Raw genomic sequence first — 20822 nt, 5'->3', positions numbered from 1 at the left:
AGTCTCCCATTGAACAGACACTACAGAGGCGGGGGAAATGGGCCTTAAGAGACTGTTTTTTTTCTTTTTTGCTAGGTGTATTTAACATCCACGAATAAATTGTGTAGCTGCTGGTTTTTTGTTTTTGTTTGTTTGTTTTTAACCATCACAAGGGAAAGCAATTTTCTTCAGGTCTGTGTGTTGCAAGTGGGAAAGGCAGGTAGAGCACAGGACCGGCAGTGGTAAGATTGTGAGGGACGTCGTGTCTGGACACAGCCTAGCTGGCTGCCAGCAAGTGACCTGGCATTCCCGCAGACCCGTGTGGGCCGCGGTTCTCCGCTCGCCGACCGAGCATGTGCTAGCCTGTGAGCGTCCTGGCCGCCGCTAGGTGGCGCCGCACATCAATCGGAGCGCGGTGCGGCGACGCGTTTCGCGCCTCGGCCGACCCTGCGCGGTCGTCTACCCGGTTAGTCCCGGCACCCGCGCCCTCCGCGGCGGCTGGGGAGCCCGGGCGGGGCGGGGCGGGGCGGGGCACGGCGGGGCGCGGCTGCGCGTCGCTGCAGCACCATTAGCTAGCCGGCCCCGGCGGGAGGCAGCGTGGTGATGCGGCGGGTCCCGCGCCACCTCCGCCCAGCCAGCCGCACGGTCACGTGCAGCCGAGGCGCTGCTCTCCACCCCCCCTCCCCGCGGGCGCCGGCGCGAGAGGAGGGCGGGGCCGGGGTCGCCTCGGGCCGGGCGCGAGCAGCGCGCGTGCGCCGCGCCCGGTGAGTGCGTGCGGGGCCGGGCCAGCGGGCCGCGGTGTGGATGGGAGGGGGAGCCGGGCGCGCGCCAGAGGAGCGGCGGGGGAGGGGCGGAGCTGCCGCGGAGGCGCGAGGCGGGCGCAGCGACTGAGGGAGCGTGGGCCGCGGTGCGGTGCGGTGCGGCTGGGCGGCCGCCTGACCGGTTGCCTTCCCCGGCGTTCCCCTCAGCCGCGGGGAGGACACTGAACGACGGCGGCGCCCGCGAGGCCCGAGGAAGCGGCTGGGCCCGGGCATGGTGGCCTGGGGCGGCGCGGAAGGTGAGCGACCCCCGGGCCGGCGGGTGGGGGAGGGGTACCGAGCCTCCGCCGTCCCCGCCTCCGCCGCACGAGCGGCCCGAGGCGCCGAGGCCGGGGGCTCGCGGTGCTGCCGCGAGGCCTCCTGCCTGCCGCGCCGCGTCGCCCCTGCGCCTCCGGCCGCCGGGTTATGTAACGCGTGACCTCCCGTTCCCGCTCCACACCCGGCGCTCCGTCGCGCGCCGATCGGGGCGCCCGCGGCCCTGCCTCCGAGTCCCGCCGCTGGCGTCGCAAGTCACCGGTTCCTCCTGCGCCGGCGCCTGGCCGGCCATTCATTCCCTCGCGCGTTCGAGTGTCCGCTCCGCCAGCGTTTGCAGAACGTGGCAGGGGGCACCCGGGGCCCGCGCCGCGGGTCTTCGCTCGTCCCCGGTGCATCGGCTTCTCCCCTCTGCCTTGCTCTTAGGCATCCCGGAGGCAGTGTTTCTCTCACTCCTTTTCCCTTGTCACTTATCTGTCCCCTTCATGTGCAGGACACCTGTCCCCAAGTGTTTGTACAGGTGCTCAGTTCACACTTGGGTGTGCTGTTATAATAACAGTCGGGGTGCACCGAGGGGGCACTTGTTTGTTTGGAGACTCTTCCTGTCCCGGGTTTGCAAAGCCCGGACTTTCCTGTAGTATCGTTCCTTGATTGTTTAAAAAAACACTACAGGTGATACATGCCTAGGATTTCACCGTGTGTTTTTTGGTGTTTCTTGGGTATAAAGTAGAAATGGTATGTAGATAAAAACAAGAGACCTCATAAAAAGGATTTGTAACTATTAAGGGCTATGTAACAGCTCTTAAATTATTTGCTTGGTCTCTGGCTTCTCTAGTACCTGTTCTTCCTTTACGTAGAGTAATAATACCACAATCTTGTTCCTATGGAGTGCGCATTAGCTCAGCTTAGCAAGACTCCATAAGTTTGCTTTCCCATATTGACCGGGCTTTGCCCAGGCAAATGCTGCTAGAATACCCTTCCGGCCCTTCCAGTGCTACCTGTGATGGACACTTGGAAGCTTACCTGGAGCTCTCCATCCAGGACTTCAGTCTGCACGAGTGCACTCGTTCATTGCTTAGACTACTTACTTGCCATTTTTCTTGAATTTCTGTTTTCTTGTTTGTGTCTTGTAGGTCCTTTGAGGTCAGTATGTACCAAAATCGTGTATCTTGTCATGAAACTTTACTCCTTTTTATGGTAAATAATGCATATTTGTTCATTTTCTTAAGGGTGGGAATCACTTTTAACATTAAATCTCTATGTCATCTCAGGTAGAAAAATACACATTTTCAAAATTAATGTGCTGAAATACGTAACTCCACTTCTTTAACACTGAAAACCAAGATTCTAAATGGAAAGGAAGGAAAGCCTGTTCCCAACAACCAGTCACAGTAAATACATTCCAGAGGCTACATAGACCTATATTTAACAAACATACTGTATCCAATGGCATGTGAAGTGGAGAGATCAAAGCATTTACATATGGGCTTGAAATTTGCCTCTGCTAGTTGGACAAGCTTTTCATTCATATTTGGAAGACATTTTCCAGTTTGGGTAGCCGACTAATAAATTAGTTCTTAAGTGAAAGGCATTTAATAAGACTATGAAACTACAGGTACTAGGTAAGTGTTTTCTGTAGCATACTCTTGTAGCTGTGTACTAAATAGGGCCTGATATGCTGGAGAGAGACCATGAGAAGAAAACTAATCACCGGAGACCTTAGGTGCCTGCTGTCTACTAGAGAACAGATCCTGAGGGCTGGCAGATTCTTAGTGTTTTATTAGAATGAAAGGGATTGTAAATCATAGTATGAACCAGGCTCCGTTCATCTCAGATGTCGGTAGGCAGAGGCTGGGGTATCTCTGGTAGTTTGAAGCCAACATGATCTACATAGTGAGGTGCAGACCAGTTAGGGCCTGCATAGTTAAGACTCCATCAGAAATAAAAACCAAAGTAAATCATAGGGCAAGTTAAACAGAATGAAAAACAAACAACCAAAAAATACTTTTTACTTCTTTTCTTGTAACAACAGTGCTAACTGAAACTTTAATGTGGATATTAATAGACATTTAAAAATTTTAATTTTCTTTGAACTTTCTGTAGTTAAAATCCTCCAAAAGCTCTGGGTTACATATGGAGTTTGAACCTAAGCTCCTCCCTGCCATCAGGGCAGCTGTCAACTTAACCTTAGCCTTACCCCATGACTCTCACTCACTATTGGATTTCAGGATCCAGGCAGATATGCAGGACACCTCTTCTGACTGGTGGTAGCTGTTCTTGTCTTCTAGTGCTGTTCTTTACTTGAGGGAACTTTTCCTAGTCTCTAAAATAGAAGCAAGTCTCCTTTTGTTACTTGACTCTTTTGTTTGCTTTTACATTAAATATTTTTTCTCCTTTGTATTTATGATCAGATATACTTTTCACTTGTTAATTATTCCCTTTAGATTTGTTGGTTCTCTCTTCCTAACTACAGGGTGGAGATCTTATTAGATTTATTCGTAATTTTATCCCTAGTACTTAGAACTGTGCCTGGAACCTAATAGGCTCTTTGTAAAAATTTTTAACAATAATTGCTGTAGTTGATTTGAACACTTGACATCTTCAGTCCATATCCTGTCTGCTCCCATTTACTGATTGCATGACCCTGGACCAGTTAATGACTTCTGGTGCTTCATGTTATTCAGCTGTATATGACGACTAGAGTATTACCTACTTCATAGCATTACATGAGTAATACATGTTAAAGAACACAGGTCTGAGTTTCCTGTGCTGTGTGTAGAGGCCAGAGGTTTATGTCTGATGCCTTCCAGTTGCTCGCTACCTTAGCTTTTGAGTCACAGTCTGTCACTGAAGCTGGAGCTTGCCATTTGGGCTGGACGGGCTGACCCTGAGATCTGTATCTGCTGGAGTTAGAAATGAGCAGCACTGCACCAGGTTTTTAGGTCCTCATGTTTGCAGAACAGGTGCTTACTGAGTCTTCTCCTCAGTTCTTATTAAATAAAACAAAACAAAAATAACAAAAAGCATTAAACAGTTGTTTCATGTACCAACATCATTTTTGTTTTGTTTTTTTAGAGACAGGGTTTCTCTTTGTGCTGTCCTAGACCAGCCTGTAGATCAGAGCTGGCCTCAAACTTAAGAGATCCACTTGCCTCTGACTCCAGAGTTTTGGGATTAAAGTTGTGTGTCACTGTTGATGTGAGATAAAATTGAATTCATTTTTATATTTGATTTTTTTTAATGAAATTTTGTTGCTTACCAAAACTTGACTTTCTAAATATTTTCTCCATCTAGAATAAAATAAAAAATAAACTGATTAGAATAGCCTCACTTTAGTTTTATTGTGTATATAAAATTTATCTTTCAATCGAAAGAAGATGCTAAGTAATTTTCCCTACAGCCACCCAGCAGAGTGGCTTTCCTATGTTTTGCTTTGAGGTTGTACTGGAAATATGATCATGGTGAGAGAGCTTGCTGGGGCTTCTTGTTTTCAGACAGGAAAATTGTTGGCGATCTTATGGAAGTCTGTTTTTTTGTAGAGTTTAGAAAGAAGAGGTGTTTGATCATCTCTGGTGGGATATTTTCTGCCATCTTGCACAAGGAATTTTCCCTACATGCTATATTTTGTTTCTCAATTTGGCACTTAAAGCAACCTAGTGATATTCTACAACCCTACCTTTTGGTCTCTTTTTTTAATGTGTTATTTTTTTTCCTTTCGAGTTTATGAAAACGAGACCATGACTTTGTAATAATAGAGTTAATGCATCCTAAGTTATTCTTACTAATGTAAGACTCTGCACACGGCAATTATATTTGCTTAACACTAGATATTTTTACTTCGCATATGTCCTTGGCAAAATGGATTTTTGTAATTTCTTTTATATCTCATTCTCAACTTTAAGTCAGGATTCTAAGCCTTGTGCCTGAAATTTAGAAATACTGCTTGTCTTTTTAACATTTGTTCCAAATTGTAGTAATAATTGGTAAGTTATTATGTATGGACTATCTTCCAGGGCTCTTTGCTAAGTGGCTTCTCATTTAATATTCAGAAGCACTGTATAAAATTGGCACACTTAGGAAGAAACAGGTTTGTAGAGATGATAGGTTGGGTCACATGGTACAAAAGGAACTGGGAGTTTCACTGTCCTTGATTCATGACCAAGGGTCCTAACGCCCTTGCCCTTGCAAGTTTTTCATTGTTGTCATATGTTTGCAAGAGTATGTTCCTTACAATTAGGGTGCCTGACCCCTGGAAGTTGTAGTTAGAGGTGTTTGCAGGATCTGAGATTTGGACTCTGGGCCTCATGATTGCACAGCAAGCTCTTTTAACCATGGAGCTATCTCTCCAGTCCCAGAATTGTAGTTTATGAAGAATTTAATATCCATTTAAACATGGACATTGAGGGAGAGGAAATACAAGATGTGAGAGAGGAGAGTTAGCAGTGTGTAAGTGAGCTTTGTAAACCTAAGACAGAAGGAAGTCTGGACTTATCAAAAGAGACCATCAACATTTAAGTGTCTTAACAGTTGTATGGATGATTTTGTGACTTTTAAAGTTACATTGTTCTGAGGAATGTATCCTTAGAAAATTGATACCAGGAAGGAGTTAGATTTTGTCATAATACAAGCTACATTGTATGCTTTCCTTCTTGGTCAAGAAGAGATGATTTGAAAAACCTATGTATTTTTAATTGCATTCATTTATTTTGTTTGCATATGGCTATATGTGTCAGTATGTATATATAGAGGCCAGAGGACAATTTGTGAAGGTGATCCTCCTACCACATAGGTTGTGGTGACCAAACTTGGATTCTCATGCTTGATAATAAATGCTTCAACCCCCTTTTAAAATGTACATTTATTGATTTGTGTATGTGTGGAGGTCAGAGGACATCTGGTAGGAGTGAGACTTTTCTTTCTACTGTTTATTTCCCAGCTATTGGACTCATTGCATCAGGCTTGACTTTAAGGACCTTTGCCCACTAAGCTATCTTACTGGCTCATGAAAAACCTTTTATAGGCTGGTTTGGTCCTGTGGCTCTGTGTATGTGAGCTTGCATGTGTGTAGGCCAGAGGGTGTTGGTGTTCAGGTGCCATCCACTGTTTTTTTGTTGTTGTTTTTGTTGTTATTTATTTATTTATTTATTTTATAAAACAGGGTTTCTCACTGGCTTTGGGATTTGGACAGGTAGGCTATGCTGGCTGGCTAAGGAGAGTATTAAGTCTCCGTTTCACCAGCGCAGCTGTGTACCACCAAACCAGGTTTTGCTGCTGCTGCTGTTTTACTTAGGTTCTAGTGTTTGGATTGAAGTTGACCGTCTGTTTATCTATCTGTCCCCATGGCTTTCCATGTGAGTAGGGGTGGACAAAAAAAAGTCTGATATTAGTATTGTGTATGATTGTACTTGAGTCTAGCATGAATATGAACCAGGATTTTGCTCTCTGGCTTAGTCTTTCTTGATCCCACTGAAAGTTTAAGAGGAACTTCTTGAAGGTTTATTCATACAACAATGGTTATATACTATCTAAACTCTCATTCTTACATCTGAGAACACTAAGACTGTACCATTTTCACCTTTTAGGCACAGTCTGAATTATGTAGCTGAGATTTTGATTTAGGTTCGTTGAGTGCAGGATCTTCTTTCCATTGTGCTGGACATTGATCTATGAAGTATGTTAGTAGGCTACTTCTCTTCCACCGAGCTATAGCCTGGTAAATTGTCAACTGCTTGTGCAGCCTTGGGGAAAGGCCCCATGGAACTTCCCAGTAAAGTAAAGTAAACCCTGAGTTTCCAGAAGGAAATGCAGAGGGAACAGCTGTCTCCTGCCTCACACATAATCTGAGAGGATTGCTTCTGGTGAGGCTTGTAACCTTTCTATTGATGCAATACAATCTGAAACCCAGGCTGATGTTTGTTTCAGTCAAATGTTTTTTTTTTTTTTATTTTTTTTTTAATGTAGATTCTGTTGTAAGTTGGGTTTATAGATATTTTCTGGTTTTTTGTTTGTTTTGTTTTCCTCTTTATTTTGCCTGCTTGTATGTCTGTATGTGGGTGTCAGATCTTGAGGTTCCTGACAGTTGTCACCTGCCATGCGGGTACTAATAATTGAACCTGGGTCTCTGGAAGAGCAGTCAGTGTGCTTTTAACCACTGAGCCATCTCTTCAGTCCCACTTTTCTGGTTTTTAAAATACTCAGTTGTCTGAAAATTTTGGTATTTGTCATTTCTTTGAATTGAATTATTTGATCTAGATAATTTACTGAAAAAGAAGTGAGATTTTTGTGGTTGAGATGGAAGTATTACTAATGAATTTGTTAGACTTTTTTAAGTGTTCTGAAGATTGCTGTTTGGAGTTTTAGTGCTTAAGAGGCAGTACTGACACTCTTCAGATTGGTAATAGTGGAGGCTAACCTTCTTCTGCAAGTCCATTACTCCTAATAGACAATGTTCTAATTGTCATATCATATTAAATGCTCTTGAAATTAACTTTCTCAGAATCTGTTAGGTATAGTAGTAGCTGTTATGGTAGATACCTGTAGTCCAGGAATTGGAAGGTAGAGGCAGGAGAATCGTGGTTGTGACCATCATCCTCAGCTACCTAGTGAATTTAAGGCCAGACCTGGCTATGTGAGAGCCAGTCTTAAAACAGAACACGTTCCAACCAACCAAAGCATAGTGTACTAAATGAGCTCAATTAAATCGAATTATCCTTTGAGTATCTTGAAGAATGTAGCATCTCATCTTTAAAGGCAGCAGTTTTCTTTCTATATATGAGAAGTCTCAGCATGAAGGCAAGGGAATAATCCAGAAGTTTTGGCAACTTAAGTTTTCTCCTTTTTATGTTCATTTGTAGTTACATTGAATTTAATGATTAGTAAGAAAAGAGACTTTCAAAAATGGAACATATAGAAAAGTCACACACATGCACACACATACTGCATAGGGTGTGTACAGTGTGTGTGTGTGTACTTGTGAGGTCAGTGTTGGTGTTCTCGATTGCTCCCTCCCTTATTTTCTGTGATAGGCACTCTCACTAATCCTGTAGCTCATCCATTCAGCTAGTCCAGGCTGTCATTGCCCATTGAGCTGCAGAGATTCACTTCAGACTCCAGGGATTAAAGGTGCATGCCACCATGGTGGGCTTTTTTTATGTAGGTGCTGAAGACTCTAACTCAGGGTGTCATGCTTGAAGGACAGTCGCTTTGCTACGGAGCCACTTCCCCAACACCAAGTTAGGTCATATTTTTAAACTTTATAGTTCCCCCAAGGCAATTATTTCTAGTTGCATCTCACTGACGCTCATTTGCCTTGTAAGTTTTACATTGTACAGTGGAATGCACAAGGTGAAGATTTGAGCGTCTTAGATTGATACTCAAGGCCTTCTGTTGCCTTCCTCAGCTATGTTAGTTCATCTACTACAGCTGACCATGGGACCTACTTCTCAGTTAATTCCAGAATGTTGCCTTAAGCGTCTCTGTACTTTTTGTAGTTTCATGATTTTTTTTCTCTTTCTAACTGCTGTTTCTCCCTTACCCTGCTCCTTTCTACCTTTAACAGCACACATATTCATTACTGCTCTCAGCTTATATCTCCCTTTAAGTGTTGCTTTGGTAGTTTTCTTCTCCAACCTGAGTTTGATTGCTTTCTCTGTGCACTGATTGCATTCTGTCAGTGCTTCTAATGTAGGATCTAGTACTTAGTTTTATGTAAGTCTTTCATCTCTTGATTACCTTGCATTATGGTTTGCTCTTTACTTACCTTGAAAACTGCAAATGGCAGTGTGTTTGAAGGGCACTGTTAATCTGATCTGGATTGGGAAAGGAGGAACGTGGGCGAGCAGACAGGGAAGACAATCACCTGTAGTATGCATCCTATGGAATTCACGCAGGCGAGCTCCATGTGGCAGCATTTGCTCCTTCCCTTATATGCTCTTTTCCTCTCAGCTCCTGGGCTAGTCTCTGTCTTCACTTCCCCTCTGTGTACACTTTAAATATCAGCAAAACCAGCCAGGACTAGTTTATGAATTACTTGGGAAACTTACAGAAATACAAATTTCTAGCCCTGCCCAAAACCTGTAGTCTCTGAATCAGAATCATTTAAATTGGGATGCAGTGGTCTGTGTTTAGTTTTATAGGCCTGTTATGTTTTTCTGATGCTCAGGAATGAGAACCACAGCTCCAGAGAAAAACTCCCTTCTTTGATACTTCTGTTCCTTACCTGTTTTGTCTCTACTATTAGACTTGGGTGTATGACCCATGAAATCCTGTGGCTTCAAACTTTACTGTGATTGACTGCAGTCTTGACGTTTCCTACAGGTAATTATTTGCTGCTTTTCCCCAGGCATGGCCAACAGTGTTTTACTTCCTCGTTGGACTCTTTTTTTTTTTTTTTTTTTTTTCTCCTCTTGTTCTATTGCCTACTCATAGTCGTAAGCTTAGCTAGCTTTCTTACACAGTTCAGAACCACCTGCCTAGTGATGGTTCCTCCCGTAGTAGTCTGGGCCCTCTTACATTAATTAAAACTGGAGGCAGTACTTCAGAGACTTGTTCGAAGGTCAGTTTGATCTAGGTAGTTCCTTAATGGAGGCTTTCTTCTTAGATGACTCTAAGCTGTGCCAAATTAACAAAGCTAAGTAGGACCAGGAATTAGAAAATTTGTTGGCATTTTCCATAACAGTGTATCCAGGTAGATTGTAAAAGACAGTAAGATGTATAAACTATGTATAGTTCACTTAAATGTGGAATAAATAATGCTAAAATGTTTAAGTGTTCTTAAATTTATTAGTACATAGGCTAAGCTGCTGGAAAAGACTGTGGATCCAGTGCAAACAATATTGAGACATTTCTCTTGCCTGTGATAGTTCAAAGGTGGGCAGCTAACCCAGAGTGGGCAACATTTCAGTTCTCAGGCTATTCAGGGCCACAGTTTCTTTTTATTTAGCCATTCTCTAGGGATTACAGTTGAAATTATTTTACTTTACAAATGCATTCTTGAATTAAGCAATTTTTTAAAAAAGAATATAGGATATTTGATCCCTGATACTAGGAAGGTAAAAATAAGGAATATGGCAGACACTTTGCCTGTGCATTTTGCCTCACTGACCAGAATTTGGTCACATGCATACTCTTGATTTTAGAAGCACCTAAGAAATGTAATTAACAGTTGCCAACTCTGTATCCTATTAAAGATGTAGGAAATATGAAAGAAAATTTGAAAATTGAAGATAATGCCTTTTTTTCTCCTTTTGTTTTCTTTCTTTCTTTCTTTCTTTCTTTCTTTCTTACATAGCCTTGTTATTTTGGTCAGGGATGATTGTCTTAAAAGCTTTTGTTTTTATTTATTTTTATTTTTTTAAAAAAGATTTATTTATTTATTATATGTAAGTACACTGTAGCTGTTTTTAGACACCCTAGAAGAGGGCATCAGATCTCATTACGGATGGTTGTGAGCCACCATGTGGTTGCTGGGATTTGAACTCAGGACCTTCGGAAGAGTAGTAGGTGCTCTTAACCGCTGAGCCATCTCTCCAGCCCTTGGTTTTATTTTTATATATATGTTAGAGTGGTATATCTGTTAATGGTTATCTTAAAATTACTTTTATATGTACAGGTGTTTTACCTACATGTATGTCTCTATCACATGTGTCATTAGTGCCTGTGGAGGCCACAAGTGGTTATCATTCCATGGAACTGTAGCTACAGGTGGTTGTGAGCCTCCATAAAGGAGCTGGGGGTTGAACCTTGCTTGGTTCTTTAAAATAGCACTTAGTAGCCTAAATTGTGGAACCATTGGGCCATTTTTCCAGCCTATGAATAAGGGTTTTGTTTTGTTTTAATAAAGGTATAAAATGAGAGTAGAGTGTAGGGTTGGTCAGGTTCAACTCTGTCTATAAAGAACTAAGATTTTGGTGATTTTTAAAGTTAGTGACTTAGGACCACGTTGACTCTCTGTCTCTACTTTATTTGCATATGGACAAGTTGGAATTAGTCTAGGTAGACCTTATATTTAGGGTTTGTTTGTTTGTTTATTTATTTACTTACTTATTTTTGTTTCGTTTTTTTTTTTTTTCCGAGACACTGTTTCTCTGTGTCGCCCTGGCTGTCCTGGAATTCACCCTGTAGACCAGGCTGGCCTAGAACTCAGAAATCTGCCTGCCTCTGACTCCCAAGTGCTGAGATTAAAGGCATATTTAGGGTGTATTTTCCCCCTTAGTTCTGTTAAAAATATGACTGCTAATGTGTCTACCACAGATAGATGCTAAATTCTCTGGTGGGAAAGCATCCTTTTTTTTTGTTTGTTTGTTTTTCTATTTTTTAAAACAATTACACTTAATTTGTGTGTATGGCAGGTGGTAAGTGTGGGTACGTGTATGTGTGTGTGTTAGGAAACAACCTGTGACAGTCCCAGCGTTCCCTCTACAGCAGTAGTTGCAACCTTCCTAACGTGACCTTTAAAACAGTTCCTCATGTAGTGGTAACCCAGCCATATAATTATCTTTATTGTTACTTTATAACTGATTTTGCTACTGTTATAAATCATGTAAATATTTGATATACAGGATGTAACCCATGTGAAAGGGTTGTTTGATCCCAAAGGGGTCATGACCCTTAGGCTTATCAGACTTGGCTTGTTTACCTGTTAGGCCATCTCACTGTTCTGTTTTTACTGAATTGTACTAAACTAGATTGATTCAGTAGAAATGTTTTCCCATAGCAACACGTGATAATATCATTGTTGTTTTCTCATTTGAAACTATGGGAACATTAATTTTTTTTGTTATTTTGGTTTTTTGAGACAGGGTTTCTCTGTATAGCCCTGGCTGTCCTGGAACTCACTTTGTAGACCAGGCTGGCCTTGAACTCAGAAATCCGCCTGCCTCTGCCTCCTGAGTGCTGGGACTAAAGGTGTGCACCACCACCGCCCGGTGGGAACATTAATTTTAAAGAAGAGTATAACTGGGCCTGACAGCACACACCTTTAATGCAGTCTTCAGGAAGCAGAGGGAGGTGAGTCTCTGCATTTCAGGCCAGCTTGGTATACATGGCAAGTTCCAGGCCAGTGAGCCCTGGGGCTAAAATCACAGATCAGCAGGTCAGCTTCATCAGTATTCTAGCTTCTCTATCCTAGAAGGCAACAGTAGTTGGCCTGTCTGTTCTGTAGAAGTGTTGTGAAGATCAGTCACAACATGAACACCAGTCAGTAATGGGAGGAGTCGAACAGAAAACTCCCAAGAAAAGATAATTAGGGTCGCTTCCAGAAAAGAATATGAGCAAGGCCAAATCCATTCCCTTCATTGCTTTGGTTTGGAGAGTTCTCGTAGCTACCTTTATTAATAAAGCTCTTGGAGTTCTGTGCAGACTTCCTGTTGCTCAAGATAATGCCTTAGCTGAGTGTGGCACTTGTCTGTTGTCCCAGCTGCTTGGGGAGCTGGGGTAGGAGTTAGGAGACCCTGACTTAAAACCTAAAAAAAAAGTATATCATTTCATATAGAAATTATTTTATTGTGGTAGAAAAAAAAAGCACAAGAGACTAAAGATGGAAGAACACCCCTCAGTGAAGTGGTGGAGATAGTTACTATAAAGCTTGACTGGAACAGCCTGTGGGCTACTATCTTATACATAACACTGTTCTTAGAATGTGTACATCTTGGTTTATAATCCCTATAAACAAGTCTAGAAATAAAAGCTAGTATTTGTGCTTTCATGGACATAGTTCCTGGGCCCTTTCACTTGTGTGTGTAGCTTTTATGTTCACATTAAATAGCTTGGTGTGTATCGCTTCAAATTCAAAATCCTAATGTTCATATGTAGGTTGGATCTGCTAAGCTTCATAAGGTATGACATTGAAGAATGTCTCTACTGCTTTTAAAATGTAGAAATCATAACCTGAGACATTTGAGAATCATAGCCTGAAACATTGATGTGTGGCTAGTTCTGTATGGCTGAGTCAAAACAAAGTCTCAAAAAGCAGCTGCATTTTTTTTGTATTTAAACATATTATAGAGGTTGTTGATCTGATGTTAAAACCCCAACCCTTGTTTTTTTTTTTGTTTTTTTGTTTTTTGAAACAGGGTTTCTCTGTGTTACCCTGGCTGTCTGGAACTCACTTTATAGACCAGGCTGGCCACCTGCCTCTGCCTCCGGAGTGCTGGGATTAAAGGCGTGCACCACTATGCCCAGCTAAAACCCCAACTCTTTATGGAAAAAATAAGAGTGCATTGGTACAGACACTCTCAACTCTTTTAGGCCCGTGGGCTTGTACTTCATTTATTTAACCATTTCCTGAGGGCAGAACTTGGCCTTTGTAAATTGCCTTTGTGTTTGGTCTCTTATTGTCCCTGATTCCAAGAAAAATGTGATAGGCTCCATTGCACAGATTTCTTGGAGCTTTGACTCTTCCCAGCTTTGTGCTCCCCGCCCTCCTATTTTGCCAGTCTTATCTCGTAGCATGCTTCTAACTTTCTGCCTTTAAAAAGGTATTTAAAATTACAGCAAAATGCTTATTAGAACATAAAAACCTAACATTTTGATGATCTTTTTTTTTTTTTTAAGTTTCTGTGTGTAAGGTTGTTTTGCTTGCTTGTATGTCTCTGTACCACATTCATGCCAAGTAACCGCAGAGGCCAGAAGAGAGCATTGGGTACTCCTAGGACTGGAGTTAAAGACAGTTGTGAATCACTAGGAGAGTACTGTCAGTGGAGCCCACCACAGTCCTCTGACAGAGCAGCTGATGGTCTAGGCTGCTCGGCCATCTCTTCAGTCTTAACTATTTAGTAAAATGGGGAGTTTAGTAACATTAATACAGTGTGCAACATGTTACTTCTGTCCATCTGAAGATTCCTTTCATCGTGACTTAAGATGCTTCCTGTTATTACCCCCGTTCCAAAACTCACCATCCTGTTTTCAGTCTCTTGTAACTACTTTAAGTATCTAATCTGAGTGGGATGGTAGAGTATCTTTTTTTCCCTCTAGCTTTTTGGCTTTGCTTTAAAAAAAAATTGTGAGTTTTACATATGGCCGCTTTTGCTTAGCATAATATTTTCATGACTATGTTGTAGCATATGTTAAATTTTCTAAGTGTAAGTAACATTTCATATGTGTATATGGCACATTTTGTTTTTGTGGTCTTATATTAATGTACATTTGGGGTTATTTGTATCTTTTAGCTACTATGAATGCTGCTGCTCTGAATGTAGGTGCATAGATAAATGCTTCCCTACTTAGAGTTTGGATATATACTCAGAAGTGGACTTAGATAATTAAAATTCTGCTGTAATGCTTTGAATTTCTGTGGGATGTTGGCGCATCTTTTGAGTATATTCCCAGGAGTAGTGGTATAGCTGGGTCTTGAGGTAGAACTATTCCCAGTTTTCTAAGAAATTGCCAAATTGATTTCCAAAGTGGTTGTTCAGGTTTGCGCTCCCATCAGCAAAGTGTTCCCCTTGCTCCACATCCTTTTGAGCATGTGCTATTTCTTTGTGGTTTTGATATTAGCTATTTTGATGGGTATAAGATGAAACCTCAGAGTTATTTTGATTTGCATTTTTCTGGTGACTAAAGACTTTGAAGACTTGAAGTGCTTCTCAGCCATTCAAGATTCCTCTGTTGAGAACTCTGTTTAGTTCTGTACCCCATTTTTTAATTGAGCGATTTGGTTTGTTGGAATCTAACTTCTTGAGTTCTTTGTAAATTTTAGATATTAGCCCTCTGTTAGATGTAGGGTTGGTGAAGATCTTTTCCCAATGTGTACGCCGCCAATTTGTCCTTTTGACAGTGTCCTTTGCCTTATAGAAGCTTTGTGTTTTTATGAGGTCCCATTTATTAATTGTTGATCTTAGAGCCTGAACCATTCAGGAAATTGTCTCCTGTACCAATGTGTTCAAGGGTATTTCCTACTTTCTCTTCTATGACATTTAGTGTATCTGGTTTTATGTTGGGGTCTTTGATCCACTTGGACTTCATTTTTGTGCAGGGTGATAAATATGAATCTATTTGCATTCTACATGTAGACATTCAGTTAGTCCAGCACCATTTGTTGAAGATGCTTTCATTTTTCCATTGTATGGTTTTGGCTTCTTTGTCATAAATCAACTGTCCATAGGTGTGTGGGTTTATTTTTGGCACTTCAATTGGATTCCATTGATCAACATGTCTGTTTCTGTACCAGTACCATGCAGTTTTTATCACTATTGCTCTGTAGTACAGCTTGAGGTCAGGGATAGTGATTCTTCCTGAAGTCCAAAACAATAGTTTTGGCTATCCTGGGTTTTTTTGTTTGTTTGTTTTTCTATATGAAGTTGAGAATTAGTCTTTCAAGCTCTGTTAAAAGTTGTGTTGGAATTTTGATGGGGATTGCCCTGTAGATTGCTTTCGATAAGATGGCCATTTTTACGATGTCAATCGTACCTTTCCATGATCATGGGAGATCTTTCCATCTTCTGATATCTTTAGTTTCTTTCTTCAAGGACTTGAAGTTCTTGCCATATAGATCTTTTACTTGCTTGGTTAAAGTTACACCAAAATATTTTAGGTTATTTGTGGCTATTGTAAAGGGTATTTTTTTCCCCTAATTTCTTTCTCCATCCGATTATTATCTGTATAAAGGAGGGCAACTGATTTATTTCTTTCTGTTAATTTTGTATTTAGCCACTTGGCTGAAGGTGTTTATCAGGTGTAGGAGTTCTCTGGTAGAATTTTGGGGGTCACTTATGTATACATCTGCAAATAGTGATACCTTGACTGACCTCTTCCTTTCCAATTTGTATCCCCGGGATCTCCTTTAGTTGTCTTACTGCTCTGACTAGGACTTCAAGTATTGTGTTGATAGGGAGAGAGTGGGCAGCCTTGTCTTGTCCCTGATTTTAGAAGAAATGCCTTTTCTCTTCATTTATTTTGGCTATTAGCTTGCTGTATATTGCTTTGACTGTGTTTAGAATGTGACCAGTATCCCTGATTTCTCTAATAACCATTAACATGAAGGGGGGGTTGGATTTTATGAAAGGTTCTTTTAGCACCTAATGAGATAATCATCCGATTTATTTTTTTCTTTCAGTTTTATATGGTGGATTGCACTAATGAATTTGCGTCCCTGGGATGAACCCTATTTGATCTTATGGATAATGTCTTTGTGTTCCTGGATTCGGTTTGCAGTTATTTTATTGAGCATTTTTGCATCAATGTTCATAAGAGAAGTTGGTTTGAAGTTCTCTCTTTGTTGAGTCGTCTGTGGTTTATGTATCAGGGTGACTGTGGCCTCATAGAATGAGTTTGGCAGTGTTCCTTCTGTTTTGTAGAATAGTTTTGAGTAGTATTAGAATTGTCTCTTCTTTGAAAGTCTGGTAGAATTCTGCACTAAAACCATGTGGCCCTAGACTTTTTTTGGTTAGGAGATTTTTAATGACTGCTTCTACTTCTTGAGGGGTTATGGGGCAGTTTAAATAGTTTACCTGATCTTGATTTAACTTTGGTAAGTGATGTCTGTCTAGAAAATCATACATTTCAATATCCCAATTTTGTGGAATACAGGCTTTTGAAATAAGACCCAATGATTCTTTGATTTTCCTCAGTGTCAGTTGTTATGTTTCCCTTTTCATTACTGATTTTATTTGGATACTGTCTGTCTTGTCTCTTGGTTAGTTTGGCTAAGAGTTTGTCTATTTTGTTCCTTGTTTTTCAAAGAACCAGCTCTTGGCTTCATGGATTTTTTGTAGTGTTTCTTTGTTTCTAACTGATTGATTTTAGTCCTGATGTTGATTAATTTTTGCCCTCTACTCTTTGGTGGGCTTACTTCTTATTTTTCTAGAGCTTTCAGGTGTACTTTTGAATTGCTGATATGAGAATTTTCTAATTTCTTTTTTTTTTCTTTTTCTTTTCTTTCTTTTTTTTTTTTTGGTTTTTCGAGACAGGGTTTCTCCGTGTAGCTCTGGCTGTCCTGGAACTCACTTTATAGACCAGGCTGGCCTCGAACTCAGAAATCCGCCTGCCTCTGCCTCCCAAGTTCTCAAGTGCTGGGATTAAAGGCGTGCGCCACCACCGCCTGGCTGAGAATTTTCTCATTTCTTTATGGAGGTACCTAATTGCTATGAACTTTACTCTTAGCACTGCTTTCATTGTGTCCTATAAATTTAGCTATGTTGTGCTTTCATTTTCATTGAATTCTAGAAAGTCCTTAATTTATTTCTTTCCTGACCCAGAGATCATTGAGTATGTTCAAGTTTCATGAATGTGTAGGCTTTCCAGTGTTTCTGTTGTTGAAGTCCAGCTTTAAATCATGGTGGTCTGGTAAGATACAAGGCATTATTGCAATTTTCTTATATCTGTTGAGGCTTGCTTTGTGACTGACTGTATGATCAATTTTGGAGAAGGATCCATGAGATGCTAAGAAGAATGTGTATTCTTTTGTGTTTGGGTGAAATATTCTATAGATATCTGTTAGGTCTGTTTGATTCATAATGTCTGTTAGTTTCATTGTTTCTTGGTTTAGTGTTTGTCTGGATGACCTGTCAGTTGGTGAGAGTGGGGTATTGAAATCTCCCACCATTAATGTGCCGGGTTAGATGTGTGATTTAAGCTTTAGCAGTGTTTCCTTTACAAATGTGGGTGCCCTTGTGTTTGGGGCATAAATGTTCAGGATTGAGAGATGTCATCTTTGTAGAATTTTTTCTTTGAGTATGAAGTGTCCTTCCCTGTCTCTTTTGATTAATTTTGGTTGAAATTCTAATTAGATATTAGAATGGCTACTACAGCCTGCTTCTTGGGTCTATTTGCTTGGAAAACTTCTTTTCCAGCCCTTTACTCTGAGGTAATGGCTATCTTTAATGCTGAGGTATGTTTCTTGTATGCAGCAGAATGATGGATCCTGTTTTGCATCCTTACTGTTCGATTGTGTCTTTTTATTGGGGGATTAATAAGTCCATTGATATTGAGAGATAATATTAATGACCAGTGATTGTTATTCTGTTATTTTGATGTTGGTGGTGTGGGTGTGTGTTTATGTGCTCATGTGTGTATGTTTGTGCTTTCCTTGTTTTTGATGGTATGGAATTACTTATTTTCTGTGTTTTCTTGGATGTAGTTATCCTTCTTGGGTTGGAGTTTTCCTTCTAGTACTTTTTGTAGGGCTGGATTTGTGGGTAGATATTGTCCGAATATGGTTTTGTCTTGAAATGTCTTATTTTCTCCATCTATGAAGAAAGTTTTTCTGAGAATTTTGAGTTTTGCTGGGTATAGTAGTCTAGGTTGGCAGCTGTGTGTGTGTGTGTGTGTGTGTGTTTTTTTTTTTTTTTTTTTTTTTTTTACAGGTTACAGGATAACTGCACAGGTCCTTTTAGCTTTTAGAGTCTCTGTTGAGAAGTCGGGTGTGATTCTGATAGGTCTGCCTTTGTATATTCCCTGGCGCCTTATTCCCTTGCTGTTTTGAATTACTCACTCAATCTTTGTTCTCTAGATTTTGTGTTTTGATTATCATGTGCCTGGAGGATTTTCTTTTCTGGTACAATCTAATTGGGGTTCTATAAGTTTCTTGTACATTTATAGGCATCTCTTTTCTTTAGGTTGGGAAAGTTTTCTTCTATGATTTTGTCGAGAATGTTTTCTGGGCCTTGGAGCTGGGGCTCTTGTATTCCTGTTACTTCTTTTCATGGTATCCCAGATTTTCTGGATGTTTTGTGTCAGGAATTTTTTTTACCTTTAACATATTCTTTGACAGATTTATTTCTTCTATTGTATCTTTTCTGCCTGAGATTCTCTCTTCCATCTCCTGTCTTCTGTTGGTGATTCTTGCATCTGTTGTTTCTATTTTCTTCCCTATGTTTTCTATCTCCAGGATTTCCTCAGTTTGTGTTTTTTTTTAATGATTCTATTTCCACTTTCAGGTCTTGCACAGTTTTATTTATTTCCTTCACCTGTTTAATTATCTTTCCTGTATGTCTTTAAGGGATTTTTATTTTGTTTTCTCTTTAAAGACCTCTGATTGTATTTTCCTGTATTATTTTAAAAAGGGATTTATTCATCGCCTCTTTAAAGGCCTCTATCATCTTTATAAAATTGGAATTAAGGTCATTTTTTTGTGTATCGGTTGTGTTGGGATATCCAGAGCTTTCTTTAGTAGGGTAGCTGTGCTTGCAGGTGTTCTATCGCCCTGGCTTTTGTTGATTGTGTTGTTTTGAAGGTCTGGATGTTTTTGGTCCCTGGATGCTCTTGTTGTAGTAGGCATTGGGAGGTTGGTTAACCTGAATGATCCTGGTGTGGCAGGCCTCTGATGGGTATCCTTGGGCTGTATGTTTCTGGACCTGCACTTCTGTATGGTTCAGGAGCCTCAGGTCAGATGGAGGTGGCAGGAGAATGGTGGTCTCTTTGTGCTAGCAGACTGCTCAGGGCAGCTTGGCTGGGCCGTTGCTGCTTAATGAATAGGCATAGTGAAGAGGATACATTGTAATTGAAAAGATTAGTTGGAACAGTGGAAGAAAACAGCTCATTCGTTTTTTGGACTATTCTGTCAGGTTATTTGTATCCTGATCCATTGCCCTCCTCTCTTTAGATAAAGTCTTATTTAAATAATAGATCAATCTCTTGAAGTGGATAACCTTTCTGTAGCTAATACTGCAGAGGCATTGATAAACCACTTCTTTTTTGATGATCTTTATGGATTAGTAGAAATTTACCTGTTATATCATGACACATTGTAGATTGTAAGAATAGAGTTTTACTTACTTAGTTCCTTATTTGACACCATACTACCAGTCCTGTAACGATTTGTAGTTAACTCTCATACACTGTGTGGTTCTTATTGCTATCAAATGTGGTCCAATTGCTGGCTTTGTCTGTACTACTTCTAGGAGAGTTGTTTATGGTCTTCTACGTTCAGAATTTGATTCTGAACTTTCAGAATTTTTTTGTTAAGGATTCATGTTTTTATTTTAATGATATGTGTATATATGTGTATGTGTGTAGCGGATTCTTGCTTGTGTATAGGGGTGTGCACATGTGAACGTAAGTGCTGGTGGCATCCAGGCTGTGTGTTAGATCGCTTGGAGCTGGGGTTATAGCTGGTTGTGAACTTGCAGATGTGGTTGCTTCATCCGGCTCTGGCCCTCTGCAGAACTAGTGTCTTCTCAGCCCCTGAACCATCTCTCCAGGCTTGGGAAAAGACTTTGTTGTTGTTTTGAAACAGGCTCTCACTGTGTAGCCCTGACTGGCCTGAAACACTCTGACTACCCAATCACATGAACAGTTAATGGCAATTTGCTATATTTCCATTATAGTATTTTGAGTATATGAAACAAGATTTTTGTTGGTCTCAAGTGAAATATGAATGTGTTTATGAGTATACAAGCTAGTTTTATGTCAGGTGACATAAGGTACAGTCATTAGAAAGAAGGGAACCTCAATCGAGAAAATGCCTCCATAAGATCGGGCTGTGTACAAGCCTATTGCTGTCCCTCAGGACAGGAAGCGTGTGAGTAAGCAGCTGGAGCAGAGCTCAAGGCCACACCTGTTCAGCCTTTCCAGCTGACTACCTGTTCAAATACCCGAGTCTGCGGGGACAGTCTCATTCCGATGACTGTGGCACACACATGAGTAGAGTTCTCAAGTCATTTGCTTGTAAAAAGTAGGTGCATAAATTGAGAGTTTCTTTGAACCGGTAATTTTGTATTAGGAATTTCTTTGAATCTTAAGGAATGAAGTCTTTAGGACTGGCAAAGTAAGCTACTTAAGGAGAATTTAAGAGACATATATGGCAGTTCTGAGTTTGATAATGAGTATACCATTGAA

The 20822-nt window shown here is 40.8% G+C and overlaps 1 protein-coding gene across 9 annotated transcripts in view; it reads left to right on the top strand.

Annotated features, from left to right (window-relative positions):
• The first annotated feature begins 576 nt into the window (after positions 1-576).
• Positions 577-20822, top strand: part of Rev1 (REV1, DNA directed polymerase) — a 77136-nt gene continuing 56890 nt past the window's right edge. For 2 of the 9 annotated variants that reach the window (XM_006496154.4, XM_006496153.4), the window contains exon 1: positions 578-743. In XM_006496154.4, the coding sequence (XP_006496217.1) occupies positions 583-743 (161 nt within the window). In that variant the 5' untranslated portion in view covers positions 578-582. Of the gene's footprint in view, positions 744-792; positions 1037-2182; positions 2247-20822 lie in introns of those variants that run through there. The other 7 variants (XM_006496156.3, XM_030255639.1, NM_001359287.1 and 4 more) reach the window with 7 other exon arrangements.

The sequence above is a fragment of the Mus musculus genome, chromosome 1, assembly GCF_000001635.26.
Source record: "Mus musculus strain C57BL/6J chromosome 1, GRCm38.p6 C57BL/6J".
In the NCBI taxonomy this organism is placed as follows: Eukaryota; Metazoa; Chordata; class Mammalia; order Rodentia; family Muridae; genus Mus; species Mus musculus.
This window is presented reverse-complemented; position numbering and strand designations above follow the sequence as displayed.